Here is a 21,077-nt window from a genome sequence, read left to right as displayed (position 1 = left end):
CACTCATGCTCTCAAAGTGCACTCCCCTCCTTTCGAGAATTTGATCCCTGGAACTATTTGATATGGCGCTGCACTGTAGTTATCTAATCATTCGGGGTTTTGTGAGGCAGCAGCACAGCTGGCTTCCACAGGAGACCCCGGCACTCATTACTGCAAGTTTTTTTGGTTTTTTTTGGAGGGGGGTTACAAGGTTACAGGCCTCATTTTGAGGTTTACACCCTGCTGCAAAAGGTTCAAGCGCAACAAACCACCCACCCACCCAGCTCTTCAGATCCCCCTCTGTTGAGGCTGGGAACTTTAATTCAGTTTTATTTAAAAAAAAAAAAAAAAATCAAGTACGTACAACATGCATGTCAAACAATCCACATTGCTTCCAAAAAATGTAAACATCAGGCAAAGTGTTTCATACAAAAAAATAAAAAATAAAGAGAGAAGTTTCTATACATTAATACTGCCTTACAAAGTGCCATACAAAAGTGAGAGATTCTGCATATGACAATTTATGCTGCAGTAGGAATGAAAGATGGTGTTCATTACATTGCTTCCAATATAATGCAATGTACCAAACAGCTAAAGGCTATGAAGTTTACAGACTTCTCCGAGCCAACAAATTACATATTGATTCAGAAACGGCTCAATAGCCATTTGCAATTTGTGAATTTGGATGCAGATATGAAACGTGCTAAATCTGATAACAGCGAAAAACCGCTGCTGCTGCTGTCTGCAGACATGAGCTTGACCTCCTGTTGCTGCCGGCATTCGCTACCTGCTGGTCTCATATTGTACCTTAAGCATGGTATTGTCTGATACACATGCTACTCAATCAAAGCGGCGAGTGCATGTTTATTGGTTTTACTGCCTGAATGCTTGCCGTCATGAAATATGAATAACACAGTGAAATGCTGAAACCTTTCGGGGCCGTGTCATGAGATAAAATGGTATGTTTTGTGTATCTTGTGCATCTTTTTGCACATTTCCTTATAATTCATTTCAACTTCAGAGAATGAGGACATAACTTTTTGTGTATGGGCCCACAAACAACAAGTCTCCACAGAGTAGTACAGGAAGTGCAAGCTTGTCTAATCTTTTTCTTCTGTTAGTGTTGAGGTTTGATATCTCAAAGAAAAATGTGACATTCTAGAGAAAAAACAACAACTGTTTTGTTCATGGTATAAGTTAGATAAGAAAATTGACTTGAATCTCAATATTAAATATTAGGGATTTATGCAACTAGTCGACTAGACATAGCTGCCCTTTGACACTAACCTGATAGCTGAATCCTTCTGTGTCCAACTTTTAGGAAGCAAATGATCAATGTAAAATCACATTAAGATTTGATCCACTCTCTGTGACATCACAGAGGCCCGAGTAGTCAAAACTGTCTCAAACAGTGTTTATTGGCAGTCTGAAGCCTAAACCTTTGTGCCATGCATGTACTGTGACCCCATTATTTGGCCACTGGTATTTGAACGCCTGCCTGGAAAAAACAAGGCTACTGTTGCTAGCACCGCTTGGATTAGCTAAACTCTGCAAACTTATCTGACGTTGTGTGCGTTTGCAATATTATATACAGCGCACATTTCAGCAACATTTAAGACATGGTTTGATTAACGAGGAACATGATTAAGTATTTATTGTATCTCCTAAGATGTAAATGAAATATTTGTTTGGCTAATGTTTAGCATGAAACTTTAAAGTAAAGAGTTTTAAATTATTTCTGAGGTTTTCTGTCTTTTATGCTAGTCGACTAGTTTCTATTTTCTTTCATTTAAAGAACTTGTAAAGTAGTTGCCTGGAAGATTCCTACTGAATACAAACTAGCAGTAGGTTAGCGGACATTAGCCTAAGCCTGCTGACAAAACTATGCTAGCTACTTTGTTTCCAATCTTTATGCTAAAGTAATCACCTGACAGTCATTATCAGTAAGTGTTATAAGACAAAATCAAATAAAGCAATATTTTTTTATCATATTTTAACAGCATTAGCAAGAAAAAACACCATGTCTTCTTTAAAACTTCCACATTCCCCCTCAGAAGTATATGAAAACCATGATTTTGGAACTATGACTTCCAGATTTAAGAATTCTTTAGAAAAATGCATGAACGTATATTTAAAAAAAAAAAAAAAAAAAAAAAAAAAAAAGCTTTAGCTGCACTGTCAGCATTTTAGGTATCTGTATTGAGTCTAGCTTTCCTTCCATTTCTCATTTCTGTATACAGACAACATACCTTTAAAATTCAGGATAACGAAATCAGGGTCATACCATGTTCCCAGAGTCCTTTGTTCCCCAGCTTATAATAGGATCCCAAATTCGCTTAATATGATGTGGGTCTAACCCAAACACAACAGGAGGATTGATGTGCGTTAAAAGAGTATAGAATTGCCAAACATAGGACCCTGGGAACATAAATACAGTTCTGAGGAATCCCATGTCAACCAATCTGAACTAGACTTTCCAAACTGTAATTTTCTACCGGGGGGGGGGGGGGGGGGGAGAAACATGAAAATAATAGTTTTGGGATATTTTAGGAAAATGTCTTCCTTTAAGCAAGAAGCTAAGAGATTAGATTTAATTAATTCTCTGAAAAGAATTAGATGTAGTTCATGTCTTCTAGCCACAAGAATAAAAGCAGTAAAACCACAAATTAGCACAACAAACATACCCACCTTTCTCCATTTTATGGAGACAGCATTCCAATGAGGAATGCCCGTACTAAATGTACAGAAATCATCATTGCACAGTCACCCATTTTATACCTTTGGCATATAGAATATGGCATTTTACACAGCAATGTTCTTCAGTACTCCGAAGAACATTTTTAAGGCACCAATATGTTGCTGATGTAAGTTACACTTTAAAGAAGACTAAATACCATTTTGCCTTTAAATTGTGGCCACTGTTAATAAAGAAAAACAACACGTTAGCTTAAATGAAACACTCTAACACAATGTATAACAGTCTGATATGATGCTGTAAATCCTTCCTGGTCTTCATCAAGGCAAAGCTCACGGCATGCGTTTCAAATGTAACCTTGCCTGTCGTTGATGTGGTCACTGTACCAGGCTCGAAACTGGTCACAGTGAGTGTGCGGGCATGAGAATGTGAACAGTGCTCCACTGTCTTGTAACAATAAGAGTGACTGCATGTGTTGAGGGACATTGTGTGTTGTGTGTGTGAATGTGAGCGTGTGTATATGCTCACACCACCCTTGCTTAATTTACATAGATGCAATCGCACCTAGGCTATGCCACGCATTTTTACACAGGTAGGGAAAACGAAAAAAAGCGTACAGTACTCCATTCTGCGTTATGAAAATGATAAAGAACATAACACATTCTAAATCTGCAATCCAACGGTGGATTTACGCCCTGCATATTACTTCCCGTTTATTATCAGATGCTGGAGCATGTGATGCGTACAGTCAGCCAGCCGAGGCAGTCAGTGGTTCAGACCAAGTGGTTTGGCCTAGTGGGGAGTCGTGGGGCAGACAATGGCCGCACTGTGTGGCTGAAGTGCCTTTGGTGTCAATGACTCTGCCAGCAACTGAGACTGGCAGATCCAAAATGGCGGAGCGCAGAGAGTCCCGCTGGTGCTTGTCATGATTTAAACAGGACAGTTTTGATCCTTTTTGGATGCAGATTTTCTTTGGTGGGGGGTCATATCAGAGCTGGGAGGTTTTAAAAGTGGAGAAAAGCAGTGCTGCGCCGCTTAATCTGCTGGCACTTTATTTATTTTAAAGAGACGGACGGGGAAAGGGGAAGGAGAGAAAGCATGTGGGAGAAGTTCAAAAGGGTGATGGGGGGGGGGGGGGATGAGGAGGGCTCTCTCTCTCTCATTTTGTCTTCTTCCTCTTCAAAGTCCAGTTTGGCTCGCCCAGAGGTGGAACTGAGATGTTTAAAAACTTCAAAAAAAAAAAAAATCTGAGGTCCAGTTTCTGGTTGAAGCGACAGAAAGAGAAGAAAATATTAATAGTGACACATGCAGAAATCCCCAGAATAAAGAATGACTAAAATAAATGCGATCAGCGTGGGAATGCAGCGACATGAGCAGCGCATGTAAAGTGGCAGAGTGCAGAAAAAAAAGAAACGTGTGATAAACAGAGTAAACTTACGCTTATTGAGATGACAGTCACACAGCTGTAGAGGGAGACTGGCTCTGAGGAGGAAGAAACAGTCGCATTTTTACATTCGGCGCTTAAGTGTGCGTACACACCAAAAATGTGCGTGCACCCGTGCGCAAGCGGCAAATCCTCCCTCTGTTGTCGAATATGTGCATATCGCTGTCTGCGTGTTTGCCCTATCTGTTTGGGCTGTGTGTGTCCGTCTGTCTGTCAATCTGTTCCCAGCGCTGTCTGTTTGCTAATCTGTCATATTCTGTTTGCTAGATAAGGAGATTGTGAGAATGTGTGTGTGTTTGTGTGTGTGCACACTGAGCAAATTCATTTAAACTCTACCATGGCGATGGCAGGCAGGTATTGCTGTTTGCTTACAGCCAGATTCATGCAGTGTTTTCACTTTACAAACATACAGAAATGCTTTGACTGGTTTAAAGGATGCCTTTTTAACACAGATCAGCTCAGTGTGAATGAATGACTTTCTTCACCATATCACCACTATGTTACATACAAATGATTCAAAGTACATAGTGCTGTGCAAAAGTCTTGAACCATGAAGTAAGTGCGATGATTTACTGAAACGTGTAATCGTGCATGGAAATGCAGCATGTAAGGGTTTATGGAATCTAATGAGCTTGAAAGCCAAAATTTGGTACGACCACCTTTAGTCTTTAGCACAGTCTGAGCACTCTTAGGCAGCTTTCTTGTCGTTTCTTTAAGTAGTCTTCAGGAATAGTTCTGCAGACATTCAAAGGTTTTATTCAGATGTTGGCTGTGTTTCGTTTCATTCTCGGTCAGTCTTTAATCCCACACTGCTTCTGTAATGTTGAGGTCTGGGCTCTGTCATGGCTGGTAGAAAAATACACAGTGATGCACTATCGAGGTATTGGAAGTGTGTTTGGGATCACTGTCATGCTGAAAAGTGAAGCTGTTGCCAGTCAGATGTTGTTCAGATGACATTGCATGGCAGATCAAAATCTGATGGAATTATAAACACAGGAAAGTACCATCTATTTTGTCACCACTCGCTGGAATGTGGCCTCAAGCCACGATCGAGCGTCCCCCTCATACATTTACACAAGAACTGGACTGGAAATCAGTCCAGTTCTTGTGTAATTTGACATTTCTGTGAGGCTTCATTGAGCCCATCTCTCAGGTGCTGTGTCAGGTCTTTAGTGCACATGACTCTCAAATAACTTTACTATTCATCTATTATAGATAGTTTATAGGTCTTTTTGTCTTTCATCCTCGACTTGTCCAGTTACTTCAAATTTCTAAGCACATGCTGCACAAAAACAAGCTGAGATATGTCAGGGTTTCAGCTAATAGCTCTGTGGGAATCACCTTGTTGGTGCAAAGATTTTATATCCCTGGCATTTTTCATAGATTTGACTAAAGAAATTGGAATTTTTGTTTGTAACAGGCCACCAGTAAAAGGTCCCAAAAGATTTAAAATTGGCTCATTGCTTATTTATCTGTTATGTGTAGACACAAAACTGATTAGGTGCCTTTTTTTTTTTTTTTAAACGCTCGAATAAGTTATAGGTCAGTGTCCGGCTTCAAGATCACTTTAAAAGTTACAAGATAAGCGAGAAAATGGGAAGTAAAGTAAAGAGATGAAAGGTGGCTTAAGATTGTTGCAAAATCAATGTTTGTAGACTAATGTTTTAAAGCACTTAGAAAACATAAAAAAAAAACAAAAGCAGGTGTCACAAGCAAAGAGTAGTTTAGTGACCTGTCAATCACAAGAAGCCATACTCTGGTTTATCATCTTATAATCTAGAACTAATTTAGATAGTGAACATCATGGTTTATTAAATAAGACGGGAAACTAGCCATTCAGGCCACAAACCCATCAGAATAATGTTGACATAAGGTCATAAAACAAATGACAAGATGGGTCATTTTCTCATGTTCTTCCACAGTCAGAGTTATTTCAGCTACCAGGAGTCGTCCATGCTTACCATTAGAAAGAAGGCAAATCTGCTGGCTATGTTCATCTTTTAAATACAGTCTCTTCTTCTATAGTGTCCTTTAAACACACCTCTTTGCTCTTCGCTAAATAATTTTAAAAAATGCTTAGAAATAAAAATGTTTGCTCTGGAGTAATTTGTATGTCTTCAGCCGGCAGTAGCCCACAGATTAAAGGAAATAAGGCAAAGAGAAACAGAACTCTGTGGGCGTTCATGGCTAACATCTTGATACTAATGACAAAGTCATGTTTGTAGGAGTTTAGAAGGGTTGCCTACAACCATATTTAGCTCTGCAAACTAAAGCCTGGGCTTTTAAAAAGGGACTTTTTCAGCAAAGCTCCCCTTCCTAAAAGGCTCTAGAAAACCTAAGAAGATCAAAAAAGACGCTTTCGTTTCCAGCGAGCAGAAAAGCACATTTCTCACTTCACGTCTATATTAAAACACTGGTGAAGTGTTGAGTAATTACAGGATATAAAAATAGCTTTTATTCACCTCGGCGATCACATGTTATCTTTTGGGCTTGTTACACGTGTATACTTTTTTTAGCCCACCTGTGAGCAGCTTGTTGATCCAGAGCTTCTCCTGGGGTCCCTCCCAGACGCTGGAGATCCCCCCTCCTTCTGACTCCCGACAGAAGAAGTGTCTGAACAGCTACTGTGGACTGAAGGGGACAGGCAGAGAGAGTGGGGCTGTGTGACAGAGGTCTGTGCCAGACACAGTTAAAACAATCACATTTTGCCGGTGGAGGCACAAATAATAACGCCTTCCTGCGTTTTGAGTAAAATGCACATGCATGGAACAGCTGCGTTTTTAACCTTGTGCACGTTCGCGGTTTAACGGCGCTCGTGTTATAACACTTTCCTGAAAGGAAAAAAGAGATGGAGCGCACGAACGCCAGAAACAAAGAGAGAGGAGTCAGAGTGAGATGGCATTTTTCCCATCCTGTTCAATGAATTTCTAACGCTGTGTTCTGTCCCACAGGACAATTCATGCATTGAAATTCTGAACTGCTGCACTCAATGAGACACCTGGTGAGCAGTATGTGCATTACACTGGGCCATGAATGAGAAATCACTTTGGCTCTGAGACAACAACGGCTGATGGAGGCTGAATGATGGCCCTGGAATCTAAAGGACTGTACTTTAGATTAGGTACTGTGATTTTATTTATTTTTTATTGTTTTATGGAACTATGTGCCTACACCCTTTTTGAAAAATGCAGTTTGACATGTGATACAATTACTAGTATCAGATTGCGTTGTTCATTCAGCAGCATGCTGTGAACCTGTTACTAACCACCCCATATGTATCCATTGTCTCTAAGGCTTTGTCCTCCATGCACTCGGGAGTCTCTAAATTTCTCTTACTGCTTAAACACTGAACAGCTTTTTTAAAGACCGATTAAAATCCACTGGAGTTCTTCCTCTGCTTGTGTTCTACCTCTCCGGCAAGTTTTCTGAAATTAAACCAGGTAACTTTTACACAGTCTTGCAGACCAATAAACACTCAATGTGGAGAGAGTTCATATTGGCCCTACAAGCAGGAAGATGGCACGCTGTCATAAAGGGATGGACATGGACAGCGACAATACTCAGGTGGGCTGTGGAGTATTAATGATGCTCAGTTGGTACCAAGAGGCTCAAAGTGTGGCGACAAATCATGCTCCACAGCGTTGAACCGTTGACATGCTTTCATGTTGTTTAAGCCAAACTCTGACCCTACCATCTGAATACAGAAACGGAGACTCGGACAGCAGGCAACATTTTTATAGTCTTCTGTTGTACAGACAGGAGTGGCACCTGGTGTGGTCTTCTACTGTTGTAGCCCATCTGCTTCAAGGTTTGATGTGTTTTGCATTCACAGATGCTCTTCTGCCTCTATTGTAATGAGTGTTTGTTTGTTTTTTGAGTTACTGCTGCCTTCCTATCAGCTCAAAGGAGTCTGGCCATTCTTCTCTGACCTTTGACATCAACAAAGAACTTTCACCCAGAGAACTGCTGCTCAATGTATATTCTCTCTTTTTTGGACCATTTTCTGTGAACCCTAGAGATGACTGTGTGGGAAAATCAGCAGTTTCTAAAACACTCAGAGCAGCCTGTGCAGCACCAACAACCATGCTATGTTCACAGTCACCTTTCTTTCTCATTCTCATGCTCATTTTGACCTTCAGCAGGTTGTCTTGACCACGTCTACTCGCCTAAATTGAGCTGCTACCATCTGATCAGCCGATTAGATATTTATGTGTAACTAAACAGTGTAGTACTTAATGAAATGTTCAGTGAGTATATATGATAATATCACAGTATTGCTGAAAACTGGATGTATTATTGTAGTGCTGATTAATTCGCAGGTAGTTTTAACTTGTTCTCAAAGTGGGATAGGATTACAAGGGGGCTCCTTTGGAAATAGTTCTTCCCTGTAAAGGATCCCTTCAATTAACAAAACAATATGCAGTTGTAGAAAAAGTACAATGACAAAATGTTTTTTATTAAATTCTTTACTTTTTAACACTCTAAGTGGAACTTTTACCTGAAGGAAAAACTGAATCTGGGACTTATATTATTATTTATAACTTGTTGTTTTGTTACTAGGCCTCAGCCGCACAATGACTTGAAATCCAGATCATTAAAGGATAATGTTGGAATTTTGCCCAGCTCAGTTAGTGATCAGGACAAATTGGCTACATGAACCTAGCCTAGCAGTTTCAATAACGCACCCATGCGAGCGCCAGGCTGCACATTTTGTTTATGGAAGTGAGACAGTTTGTGTCACTGCTTTGAAAACAGTTTAAGGCAGACACACAGTAGCGAGGGCTGTGATGGGATTTGATCATGGCACAAGTAAAACGTGTTTCCACAGTTGAGCTTTTTGACTGCGCCGTATATTCTCCGCAGGCATGTCACAGCTCTTCAAAATTTCTCAGTGTGAGACAAATATCAAAAATTCATAGAGAAGCCCAGGGGTGCACGATTGGAAAGAAAAAAGAAAAAAAGAAAAAGAAAGAAAGAAAATAAGAACAAAATAAAATGTGTACCATATTATTACCTTGTCACATGGGGAGATACACCCAGGACCCGTTTTCTTTCCTATCTGTAATCTCAGGGCCACATCACTTGCAGCTCGGAGAGCAAATTCGAACAATCCAGTAATCCAATCTGGTCACATAAAACTGGGCGAATTCCCGAGGACACAGGTTGTACTGAAAAATGGTTTCAGCTTCCTTTATCTGCGAGTCGAGATGTGGAACAGCGCGCCTCAAACTAAGGAGTGCACCTAACTCAAACATAACGTCCTCCGCCAGATCACATGCTCACTTTTTAACGCTCGAGATAAGCTTAGTTTCCACAACAACGATTTAACACAGCCGGGAAATCAAAACATGAGATCATATTACATTATCATTCCCAATTCTACATGCACCTTTTTTTGTTAAGTCCAAGGCGCCTCAACATCTACAGGTTTGTTCCTTTTTAAACTTACTTCTGTCGCTGAGACTGTAGATGGAGTCCAACTCTGAGCCTGGAGTTCCTGTTGCATCCAACAGAAGCCTACTGGAAACTCCCATGCACAGTGACTCCTTCAAACACAACTCTGTGAGAGCAAAGGCACAAAAATAACTTCATGTTTACCTCATATATTGCAAGCTCGTAGAATATTACCAGTTTTATTTTATTATTAGCTCAGAATATTGTGTTTGTTAGAACAATGCCATCTGAACAGAAGGTAACCACGCCTAAAAACGTGCCGAGCAACTTATTCAGCGTGATACTGCAATCTAAGCCGATGGCAGGAAGCAATGCTGAGGCGCAAGGCTTCATGGATAAAGGAAGGTAGAACGCCTTCATTCACGGCCAACACTTCCTTGTTTTTTGGAAAAATCAAAACAACAAACTGGGCCAGAGGGGATATTTTTACATGATTTCTACTTAAACATCTGCCACCAGATAGCTTATACACATAACAAAGGTGATGACTCAGTCTGAAGGACTTTAACCAAGTGTCCAGAAAATGAAAGGAGATTGGAACAGTGTTATAGTCTGCTTATGATCTGACAACTTGGCACAATGTCCTGTTTAAGGATCCAAATCAATACAGGAGACCTAGAGATCAACAGTGCCGTTTGTCTTCAGAGCAGCAAACTATGTTTGAAGTTGGACAAAGATAACCAGAGTAAATGAAAAATGCAAGTTTTAATAATGATTTCGTTGATTAAGGAGAAAAAAGTTATCCAAACCTGTACGGCTATAAGTAAGTGCCCTCTAAACCTAATAACTGGTTGCTCCACCCTTGGTATCAAGAACTGCATTCAAGTCTTGGTGAACTGGCAGCGAGACTTTCACATCACTGTGGAGGAGCTTTGGCACCTCTTCTTTGCAGGATTGTTGTAATACAGATACATTGGAGGACTTTTGAGCATTAACGGGCAGTTTGAGATGCTTTGACATGACCTTAATCACTCCAAAAAAATTACTTGAGCTTAGATGGTCACACGTTCTTGTTCAGGATTTTCTGGTAGAGAGCAGAATTCATGGTTCCATCAGTTACAACAAGTCGTCCTGAAGCAGCAAAGCAGCCCCGACCATCACACTACCACCACCATGTCTGAGTGCTGGTATGATGGGATTTTTAGGAATTGCTGTGTTAGTTTTTTGCAAATGTAACGGGACTCAAGCCTTGAAAAAGTTCAAATTCTGTCTCGTCAGAATATTTTCCCAACAGTTTTGGGAATCATCAAAATGTTTTCTGTGTTCTTCTTGGTCTGCTGTGGTTTTCTCCTTGAACTCTCCCATGGACGCCATTTTCATCCAGTCTCTTTCTTATTGTCGAATCAAGAACTCTGACCTTATCTGAGGCAAGTGAAGCCTGTAGTTCTTTAATGTTCTTCTGGGGTTGTTTGTGACCTCCTGGATGAGTTTTTGATGTGATGTTGGAGTTACTTTGCTATACCATTTGTGAATAATGGCTCATATCGTGGTTCATCGAGTTCCAAAACCTTAAAAATGCTTTGTACCAGTTTCCAGACGGACATAATCAATGACTTTGTTTATCAGCCGTATCTTTTCGATCAGGACATGACGTGTTGCTTTTTGAGACCTTTTAGCCTGCTTCACTTCTATTGAAGTCATTTCTCGATTCATCAGGCCTGGCTGTGGTTTTTGAAACTGAACTCAGCTTTCTAAGAAATGTGATTAAATACAGTTAATTCAAGACTTAACAAAGGAGGGCAATTATTTTTGCACAACAGGGCCAAGATGGATTTTGACAGCTTTTGCCTCCCTTAAGAAATAAAATCATCATTCAAAAAATACATATTACATCTACTCAGCTTATCTTTGTTGATTATTAAAAACTGTTTGATGATCTGAAACGGTGCAAAACAGCAAACAAAAAAAATGAAAATTAGGAAAAAGGAAAATGTTTTCAGTTTTTGTAACAGCACTGTTAAAATATACATTGCTCCTAAGCTGCTGAAGGAATACTGAGCTGTTGCTTATCGAGTTAAAGGTCTTTACCTGTATTGTTGATGGCATGTGTCCACAGCAGATGGGCTATGTCGTGAGTCCAGGCCTCTCGGTCTTCCCTGTCGCGCGCTTGCAGGGTGATGCAGTCTCTGGTCCTCGGGGCCTGTCGGACCCACACCTCGAACTTCACTCCCTCCTCGCCGACGCTCTGAGTCAGGCCCATCTCATTCGTCTGCATGGAGAAGTGTTAAAATCACACACAAACTCTATGACAGGAAGTCTGCTTCTGACACAATCCCACTGCTGGAAATGCTTCATGTGGTTTAGGTGAGGGGAAAGGCAGGACACATGACTGGGAATTCACCAGAGATTTGCCTGCTCTATTTTCACACGAGCACATCTGGACGTCACATTGCCTTTGTGCAAGGAATACGAGAGGTAAAAGGTTTCATGCCCCATCGGTATGCACTGGTCATCTGTGCTTGCACATCTCTATCAGGTGATGTTGTGATTCAAAAGAAAAATACAGAGTTAAAAAGAGTTTATAGAGGAAAGAGGGGGGAAGATAAAGCAGCGCCCAAAAAAACTTTAGAAACCTCAAATTTAGTTTGCTTTCAACAGAATCTAGACAGAAAGCAGATTTTACAGATAAGACAAAGTGCTGGAGATGGTGTGAAGGAGAAGTGTGTGTGTGTGTGTGTGTGTGTGTGTGTGTGTGTGTGTGTGTGTGTGTGTGTGTGTGTGTGTGTGTGTGAGAGAGCTGTTCACCTTGATGCTGTGTTTGTAACTGTAGGCGGTGCGTCCCGGGCTGGGATTCTTGTGTTTAGTGAAGATTACGACGTGTTGATAAAGGAAAACGTTCCTCACGCCCGCCCGCTTCCTCCGAGTTCCCCCGCTCACCGTCAGCTCACCCTGCCGCACCAGCTCGCCGCGCTCCGTCACAGGGATCTGAAAACACACACAAACACACACATGTTAGGACACACTTATATTGGCCTTAGGCCCAGGACCAACCCTCAGCAAAAGATACCATCTTCATTTCAATCTTAATTGAATTGGTTCATTAATTATCTTGAAAACAGAAATAAAAATAAATAAGCATCATTATATCTGAGAATCCATAAAACGCTAACAAAGCGAAATATTCTCACTTTTACAGATTCAATTTTTCCCCCCACTCGCTCAGAGGAGAAAAACTCTGTTGATTCTGCCCATCTGTAGAACAAAAACTAGGAGTTAAAAATTAAACGGTCGTCGTATTATAAAGTCTCAAATCCTCCCTCCTGCACCTACTCTAATTTTCTGTTTGGAGTTGCGAGACACTTTGACTACAAAGACTGAAAAGCTTTATTCTCTATTCAACTGCGAAGGACAAAGGAGCATTATTATTACAGTGCCTTGCATGGTGACATATTCTTCACATGGATGCTTCGTTCTGCTGGATCTTTGCTCTAATTGGCCAGCTGAATCACATCTTTTGTAATAATAAAAAAAAAGAAAAAAAAAGTGACTTTTTTGTTCATGTCAATTACAGGGTTGCGACTTTGAGATGCTGTTGGAAGTCAAAGGCACACAGACACTCATAATAGGCGAAAAAGAAATTACATAATTGTCAATGCTAGATATGCAAAAGCACAAAAGAGCAACAAACAAGGCAAATGCAAACGAAACAAAAGCGTGCGGACAATGAATTTAAAAAGGTCTGGAATTTTACAAGCGGCCACTGACATACAGTAGATTCTTATTTTTAAACCTCTAGAAATGAGTGGGTCATGATATAAGTGATGCTTCACACACTTTATGAACACCCACATCTACACCCACCCAAACACACACACAGCTGTACTTAAAATCATTTTTACTTGGAGAGGTGTTGCAGCGCAATTTTGAAGTAGCTCAGCGCAAGTGTTTGTGCTGCTGTAATCTTTCCCCTCGTTCAGAATGCAGAGAGATGAGAGGTGTGTGTGTGTGTGTGTGTGTGTCAAACATTTGTCACGACTACCACTGAATATTACAGCTGTGTCAGAGTACAGTGGTGTAGGGCGCAGGGATGTTAGTGTTTTTGGACTTTTGATAAGTCTTTCGGTTTTTGTTTATTCCCAGTGGGAGAACACAGTCTTTCCTCCCACTTGCCACGTCCTTGTTGCAGCTCTCAGGACTAGGAAATAAGAAAGATTCAGCTTCATAATTCAGGTTAAACTCAGTCTGGATTGAGATCAGATGATGACAACTGATCTCAGTGGAAAACCACATCAGCTGATAAGCTTCTAGGTTTACTAGACCCCGACTCACAAAGGATTTTTAAGACAGATAATGTTGCCAATATCCGATGACTCAAAAATCTGATATTCTGATACATCGGCTAATATTTTTTTCTTTCATATTTCTAAACTTAAACAGATTTCCCTGACATGTGTTATTTGTAGCTCAATATTTAATATTAAAACTCTGTTTTTAGTTCTCCAAACTTGTTGCCAACAGGAAACATGCAGAGTGCCCCCTGCTGGACACACTATGAAACATCAGCCCTCAGAAAAAGATTGAGTGTTTTTCCCGTCTCTTTCTTACTTTTTTAAAAATTTGAAATCTTATTTGTCTTTATAATGCCGATACTGATACATTTAAAAATAGCTACCATCGCACTGAAGAAAAATGTCCGACTCTGCTCACATCAGCAGCTTGTTGTGTTTTTGGTGTTTCAAACATGTGCTCCTAACGGGAAAGTTGCACAGTGCCATCTAGTGGACAAACTATGCAAAATCAATACTCCTAAAAGCATGTACCCTCTATATTGGTAAATGGCTAATATAAAAAAAAAAATGATCAGGCAAAAAAAACAAAACACAAAAAACAATGAGGCGGTTCTGCTCGAATCAGCTACTTGTTCCTTTTTTGGTATTCCCAAAAGCTCCAGATCGGCTTCTGGGTGGAGCAGATGGCTGCCCCTCTCTGATCCTGCTTCTGCCAGAGGTTTCTTCCTGAGAAAAAGGAGTTTTTCCTTCTTACTGTTGCCAAGTGCTTGTTCTTTACCTTAGAACATCTTCTGGCAACTGTTATATAAATAAAATTGAATTGAACAGATGGAAAAACTGCAACACAAACACTCATAACACATTTGTAGGCTCTTTCTCCGATTTCTTCTTCACTTTTTAAAATGTCATTTATCAACCATTGCAGACCAATATCAATGTATTAGCAAATAAATATCATCGGCTTGAAGGAAAAAGTGGTCAGGCCCCTAACACTGACAAATCTCATACATAATGCAATGTTTGACTTGCTTTAGCCTGCCTGGAGTTGCAGCTGCCTCTGCAAGCTGCAGCCCACCTCTACCCCAATTCCTCCTCCTCATGCTGTGTTTGACTTCATCAGTGTCATGTCTGTTGTTACTGATGCCCGCTCCGCTCTGTACCAGATATGCTGCTGCTGCTCCCACACCTTATGATCTCTGCATATCCAGATGGAAGATCTCCATTTAGCCAAAGTAATGCTGACGGATTCAGTCATAGTATGCGAGTTTAGATGCTCACACATTCACGCACATTGTCCTGATTCTTTCTATAAATAGACGCCGCAGACTGTAGTTCACAATAAATGGGCTTTTCCTTTTATGAGCAACACCTCTTAACATCTTGTAGTAGTAAGAAAATGCAAATGAGCTTCTATTTATGTGCCTCCATGAATTCTTTAATGTGTTCTTCTTGAAACATGGCTAATGTAAGCCGTGTTTCTAGTGTTTGTGTGGAAAATAAACACCAATACATTTATTTGATTTATTTGGGGGTAAAAGAGAAATAAGTCACTTCCACTGGCCTGACCTCAACAAGATTTTAGTTTCTTTCTCTCTAAGAAAAGAAAGTGGGACTTGACAGTTGCAGAGACATAAACTGGGACAAGCATTCTCACCGGGCATCCGACGATGAGGTCACTGGCCCTGAGGTCCTCGCCGTGCCGCTGGGCGTGTCTCAGGATGGAGAGGGCGGAGTCTGAGGCGGGGTTTATGCCTCCCAGCTCCTCCAGCGCCTCGCAGTACTGCTCCAGCCTCTGAATGGGAGCCTGCAGACAGTGAGGGAAGGCCAGAGGGGAGACGGGGGAGGCTTGGGGAAGTTTTGACTGAAACAGGGGAGGGAAGGACAAATAAAAAGGTAACGTTAGCAAGTCTGCTGGTGTTCCCCCATCATGTTCAGCTGGGCTGTGTTCACTGTATTTTATTACACACTTCACTATAAGTTGTGTTCACCTTAAAACACAGTCAGAAGCTTCGCCCATGGATGTCACATGTCCTACCTTGTGCCCTCTGCCGGGACCCCCACCTCCTCCAACCAGAGCATTTTCGGAACTCATCTAAAGCAACCGATTCCTGTTATGTCCTATATCTTAGAAAGGGCAGCTTCAGACAATGTCCTGACCTAAATGGCCCGAAAGGTGTCTGCGTTTTTTTACTTTGACTTTACTTAGTGGAAAATCAGTGACATTTTTTTGTTTTCTGACACTGAACAAGTTTTCTTTTTTAGAACATGTGAATTTTCCCACCCAAAAATAAGGACAACAACAGTGATTTTTGGTCTTTGTCAAAACAGATGATATAAAGAGACAGTAAAAGAGGCCAGCTCGTGTCTTACACCTCTAATTCTAACAGATACGCCTATAAACCGGAACGTCAATGACACAGCAGCTCATCCGGCTTGTGGCCCATCACACTTCACAAGATTCACCTGAGAAAAAAAATCGTCAAAGGTGACATTGAGCTCAAGCACATTTTCGGCGAAGACCCATTAGGTGATCGTTGTGTCCACTGTGTGATTAAATTGTGAGCGATGCTGCAGGATGAGCGGCGATTCTTGTGAACCGTGGATGTAAGCACACTTTTAGCTCATCGCCCTTCAGCCCAATAAGCTTAATAATATATAAATCACATGCAACTAGTGAAGATTTGCCAGTTCGCTGGTCTAGAGATGGCAATTGATATGATTTTAGTGATCTCTCTATGATTATTAAACATCCAGTTCTTTATTGATTTCCTCATTGATTCCTAATTCTGATTTTTGGTTGAAAAAAAATAAAAGCTTACACAAGTTTTCAGCACCACTGCAACTATTTTATCATCTCCAAGTCTAAACAGCGCATAGAAAAGTATTTGATAACCTTTTCTCTAACAGGCAGCTGACAGAAAAACATAATAAATCTGAGCTGCTGAGCTTGGAGGCATGAGGCTCTGATGGATTGGACAAGTTGTAACCAGTTCTCAGCAGGAATCACTTTTTGATTTGGATCCCTTATAAAGACACGCACCCTCGCATCTCGCTGCTTTAAAGAAAACGCTCAGGGTCTAAATAAAAAAGTGTATGGGCTCTCCTTTGGTCCACGCTCAGCCTGCCCACCACATGCCATGAAGTCTTTGCTAGCATCAGCTCTCAAACATGCTACATCAGGCTGAGCCGCTCCTCTGAGATAGTTACAGTCGCAGTTAACACAACTCTCTGTGGATGATTGTGACATCATTTGGCATGTTTTGGCAAACGGTTCTTTTTTTTTTAGACACGTGTAATCAAGGTAACTATGGCTTTGCTCAGCAAGTATGAAAGTTCCAACTCGTAGCTGCTGCTTTAATGTTTCTTCCATTTTCTTTTCATCCGCTGATCCCAGTAACCCTGAAGAAGCAGCTACGCAGCAGTAACAATCATCAGCACCATCATCATTCAAAATGAACACCAGTTTAATGTCCCCTGCCATCATGATAGCCATATCCCTGTTATCAAGCTGCTTTACAGCTGCTGCTGCTGCTCAGTGTGGCCTGAGCACGTGCTGCCTCCTGGTGGCGACTCGTTAGAAATGCTGGGTTTGAGCGTCGCCTCAGAGGTTTTGAGCTCTTTGATCTGTCTGTATATAGCCCTCATAATAATCTCACGATGCTGTCGATGTATTAGTTTTTGTTAATTGTAGCTCGGGAGCTCCAATGACTTTCTCTGTAATCCGCCTTTAATTGGCTTTTCTAGTGTGCATTAAACTTGTAATTAACTTTACTGTATACAGCTCGTTCATAATTGCCGCCACCAACAAATAAAGCAGCTTTAATTGGCTTGAGCCTGTGATGTGTTCAAAAAAAAAAAAAAAAAAAAAAAAAAGACTCATAGCAACGCTCTTACATTGTGTAACCAGTTTTCTAAAAAAAGAAAATAACCAAATAAAAAAAAAAATAAAAAAAAGGGTTTATTGTTAAGAGACACTTTTATCGCTTTGAAATCATGTTTACTGAGATGAACTGGTTGAATAAGAGTTAAGACCGCAACTCTCTCAGTAAAATCTCTGCAGGAACAAGACTGGTTTTTACTTCTTTTTTTAAGAGGCACGATGAATCCTACCTTGAAAAAGTCGGCTGCTTGTGTGACCAGTGGAGAATCCAGGTCTGGTTTGGTCCTGATGTACTGGGAATACTGCAGAAACTGGTCCCGCTGTGTGGTGACAGGCGAGAAAGTTGTTTTTAATTGATTTTAATCAGATTAATTACACAGAGAGGGATTTAATGGATATTTTTAAGCAAATTATGCTGACTTCTAACTAATCTGTGACATTTTCTATATGCAAACATATAAAACAACCCCTCAGAGGTTTATGTAAAACTGAAGAGCAGTGCATGCAGTCATACAGCTTCACTTGGCATTTTGCAACTTACAAATTTACTGAAGCAGTCCTGTTGCAACAGGCTTTGCACAAGAGCGCCCTCCATGGCTGGGAGTAGGTCCTGCGAGTGAAAGGTGGTGAGGCTGGCCCAGTTGGGAAACAGCGAGTCTGCCTTCCCCCTGATGGAAGCTGGGGTGTCTGAGAGCTCCAGTAAGGGCAGGTACGTCTCTTCTACCCCCTTTAGCACAGTCACGTACTGCCTCTCTGAACTTAGCATCCTACACCAGAGCAGGTACAGCTTACTGCGGTGGAGATGGCAAAGGGTGGGGAGGGGAGGAAAGAAACAGTGCATGAATACACTTAAAGGAGAAACAAACATGGAAGCAAGTGGACAAGTGGGAGGTAAGGGGAAGCGAGAGCGAAGATAGCAACGGATTGAGATCAAAGACTCAGTAATGAAAAAATTATCTAAGATTGCATCCTGACTGATAAAATCAATGCGAAAGAGCCTTCAGTTGTACTTAAATTATCCCTAAAACTATGCATCGCTTTTTCTTTCATCTCAGCCTGTTCCATTCTTGCTGCGACTTATTATGTCTATCTCTGACTGATTTTCTTACGAGGAAAGTGGAGTACATGGAAAAAGGACAAAAAAAAAAAAAAAAAAGCAAAGAAAGCCAACACACACCTCTGTGCGGTTGAACCGGCCCTATCCGTCCCCGTCTCCCTGTCTGTCCTCCCCAGCAGTACATGCTGGCGCGGTGACCCCGTGTGATCCACCACCTCCTTGCTGCTGACCTCCACTCCTCGGATCAACACTCCTCCGCCACTACTACCACCACCACCACCGCTCCATCCTGGAATAGCTGCAGCCATGCTAGTAGTAATGACTGGGTCGGCCAAAGCCCGTCGTCCCAGCCAGGACATGGGGGAGTTACGGCTCGCCCCAGCCACCGGCGACTCAGCGGGTTTGGGGGTGGCTGTACCTCGACGGGGGGCCAGGAGAGCCTGGAGGTCAAAGCTTGGGTGACGCTTCCGAGGTGGCTTGAAGGGAAGTGGAGCCTCTGTGGACTGTAAGGGAATTGAACTGGTCATTGGTGTGACTGTGACACACTTCAGTTACAACAGTACAGTCCTGTAACACACCTCAGATCATAGAACAGAAAACATTACCATAAAATAGAAATCAAACTCACGCTCTTCTTTGTAGGATTCAGAAGGTTCGATAGAAACTTCCCTCCCCCGGCCCCACCTCCTCCCGCACCACTTCCTCCTGCCGTTCCCTCTTTCTTATTCCCTTTCTCCTCTCCTATCTTCAGTGTGGAGCAGGTCTGCGGTCTGAACAGTGATGCCAGGGATCCCCAGGACTGCAATCCGCCTTCCCCTCCGCCAGCTCCCAGCCCCCAGGAGTCACCCTCTCCCTCGGGGCCCATCAGGTCCCAGAGGCTGCTGGCAGAGGGAGTTTTGGTTTTCCCCTGTCCCTGATTTTGCGTCCGGTCAGACTGGAGGAATCGGGGCTTGACCTGTGCTACTGTTCGCTGGTATCGCTCAACTGTCTGAGTCCAGAGATCCAGCAGTGCCCCGCCACCCAGCTCTATTGCTAAAGAGCGTGCGTCCTGGAAACGGGACGGGGGTATTGGAGGGAGGGAGGCGAGAGGGCAGGTGGAAGAAGAGGAAGAGGAGGAGGTGGAGGAGACTGCATCGCACCACTGGGTGGCCTGCACAAGAGACAGGAAAGTCAGGGAAGTCATTAGGACTTCCGCTCGGCATTAAAACACTTTGGAACCATGACTGTATGTTTATAACTTCCTGTGTGTGTGCTGCAGAGGTCTTCCTGTGCCGTACCTCGGTCAGAGTGGACAACAACCTCTGTGTGTTGTCCAGAGTGGTCCAGCAGTCAGACAGACAGTGGGACATGTCCCTGAGCTTCTCCCTGACCGGAGGGAGTCGGATCTGGACGTCGCTCAGGCCTGCCCAGTCCAGTTCACACCAGCCCTCCAAATCACTGAGCAGTGACAGAGTCTCACTGTGCAGCTCCTGAAAGATGCAGGAAAATGGGCTGTCAAGAAGTATTTACTGTAGAAGACTGACAGGACACACTTGGGAAATCATGGATGGAAAAATATTGACTGCATCTCTTGGGAATATGCTGGGAAAACTTTTCATTAGCTCGTTTCCATGAGAATGACACAAATATGCCACTGAAAGGCACAGTGGGCTTAAAGCACATCTATTCACAGTTTATCGTTTCAGTTATTGACTTCTCAAACCCTACAGTGGGTGATTCACAGTAACACATGTGTCTTAAGTACGACTAATAAGATTTCTTATCCCAGAGTTGACGTGACAGAAAGGATTTTTTTTGTGGGCGATGTTAAGATGCTTACATGTACTGTAGAAACAAAGTGAAAGCAAAAGCTCTGAGGGCGGACGCTTTAACTGTATGTGAATATTCTCCATGTTGTTATCATGATGTGTGCTTACTTACCAAAAGTCATTTACATGCAGATAAAACTGGACACTCCCTTTGTACTTGAAGAAGGTCAGTCGGACCAAAACACTGTGATGTAATAAGTGTATTAGCGGTACATGAGACGGTGTGTGGCAGTCATATTTCACCGTTTTGTGAATATCATGAATGAAATCTAAATGACCTTTAGAAGACCAATTAAATCAAAGTCTATATGAGTCACAGCTGCCAACACATAAGTACTGTCAAGAGATCAGGGCTAGACATCGCTGTAAGCATTAGAGAAAAGAGACAGCCTGTTACCAAAACCATTTTAAAGCCACAATGTTTGCAGGAACTCTGTGTTTACAACTCCTTTGATTTTACACCTGATCTCCATCCATTCTCTACTGTTTATCTTTTTCAGGGTCGCGGGTGGGCTAGAGCCTATCCCAGCT

At 41.9% G+C, this 21,077-nt stretch overlaps 1 protein-coding gene across 2 annotated transcripts in view; it reads right to left on the bottom strand.

Moving 5' to 3' along the window:
• Nucleotides 1–317: 317 nt before the first annotated feature.
• Nucleotides 318–21,077, bottom strand: part of arhgef40 (Rho guanine nucleotide exchange factor (GEF) 40) — a 49,309-nt gene continuing 28,549 nt past the window's right edge. For both annotated transcript variants that reach the window (XM_080874478.1, XM_080874479.1), the window contains exons 16-27: nt 20,016–20,207; nt 19,367–19,888; nt 18,859–19,241; nt 18,223–18,472; nt 17,912–18,001; nt 15,456–15,662; nt 12,318–12,497; nt 11,601–11,781; nt 9,568–9,678; nt 6,640–6,749; nt 4,113–4,156; nt 318–3,935 (exon numbers count right to left, since the gene is read on the bottom strand). In XM_080874478.1, coding sequence (XP_080730604.1) covers nt 4,130–4,156; nt 6,640–6,749; nt 9,568–9,678; nt 11,601–11,781; nt 12,318–12,497; nt 15,456–15,662; nt 17,912–18,001; nt 18,223–18,472; nt 18,859–19,241; nt 19,367–19,888; nt 20,016–20,207 — 2,253 coding nt within the window. In that variant the 3' untranslated portion in view covers nt 318–3,935; nt 4,113–4,129. The remainder of the gene's footprint in view (nt 3,936–4,112; nt 4,157–6,639; nt 6,750–9,567; nt 9,679–11,600; nt 11,782–12,317; nt 12,498–15,455; nt 15,663–17,911; nt 18,002–18,222; nt 18,473–18,858; nt 19,242–19,366; nt 19,889–20,015; nt 20,208–21,077) is intronic.

This window comes from Rhamphochromis sp. 'chilingali' (assembly GCF_963969265.1).
Source record: "Rhamphochromis sp. 'chilingali' genome assembly, chromosome: 1".
Classification (NCBI taxonomy): domain Eukaryota; kingdom Metazoa; phylum Chordata; class Actinopteri; order Cichliformes; family Cichlidae; genus Rhamphochromis; species Rhamphochromis sp. 'chilingali'.
This window is presented reverse-complemented; position numbering and strand designations above follow the sequence as displayed.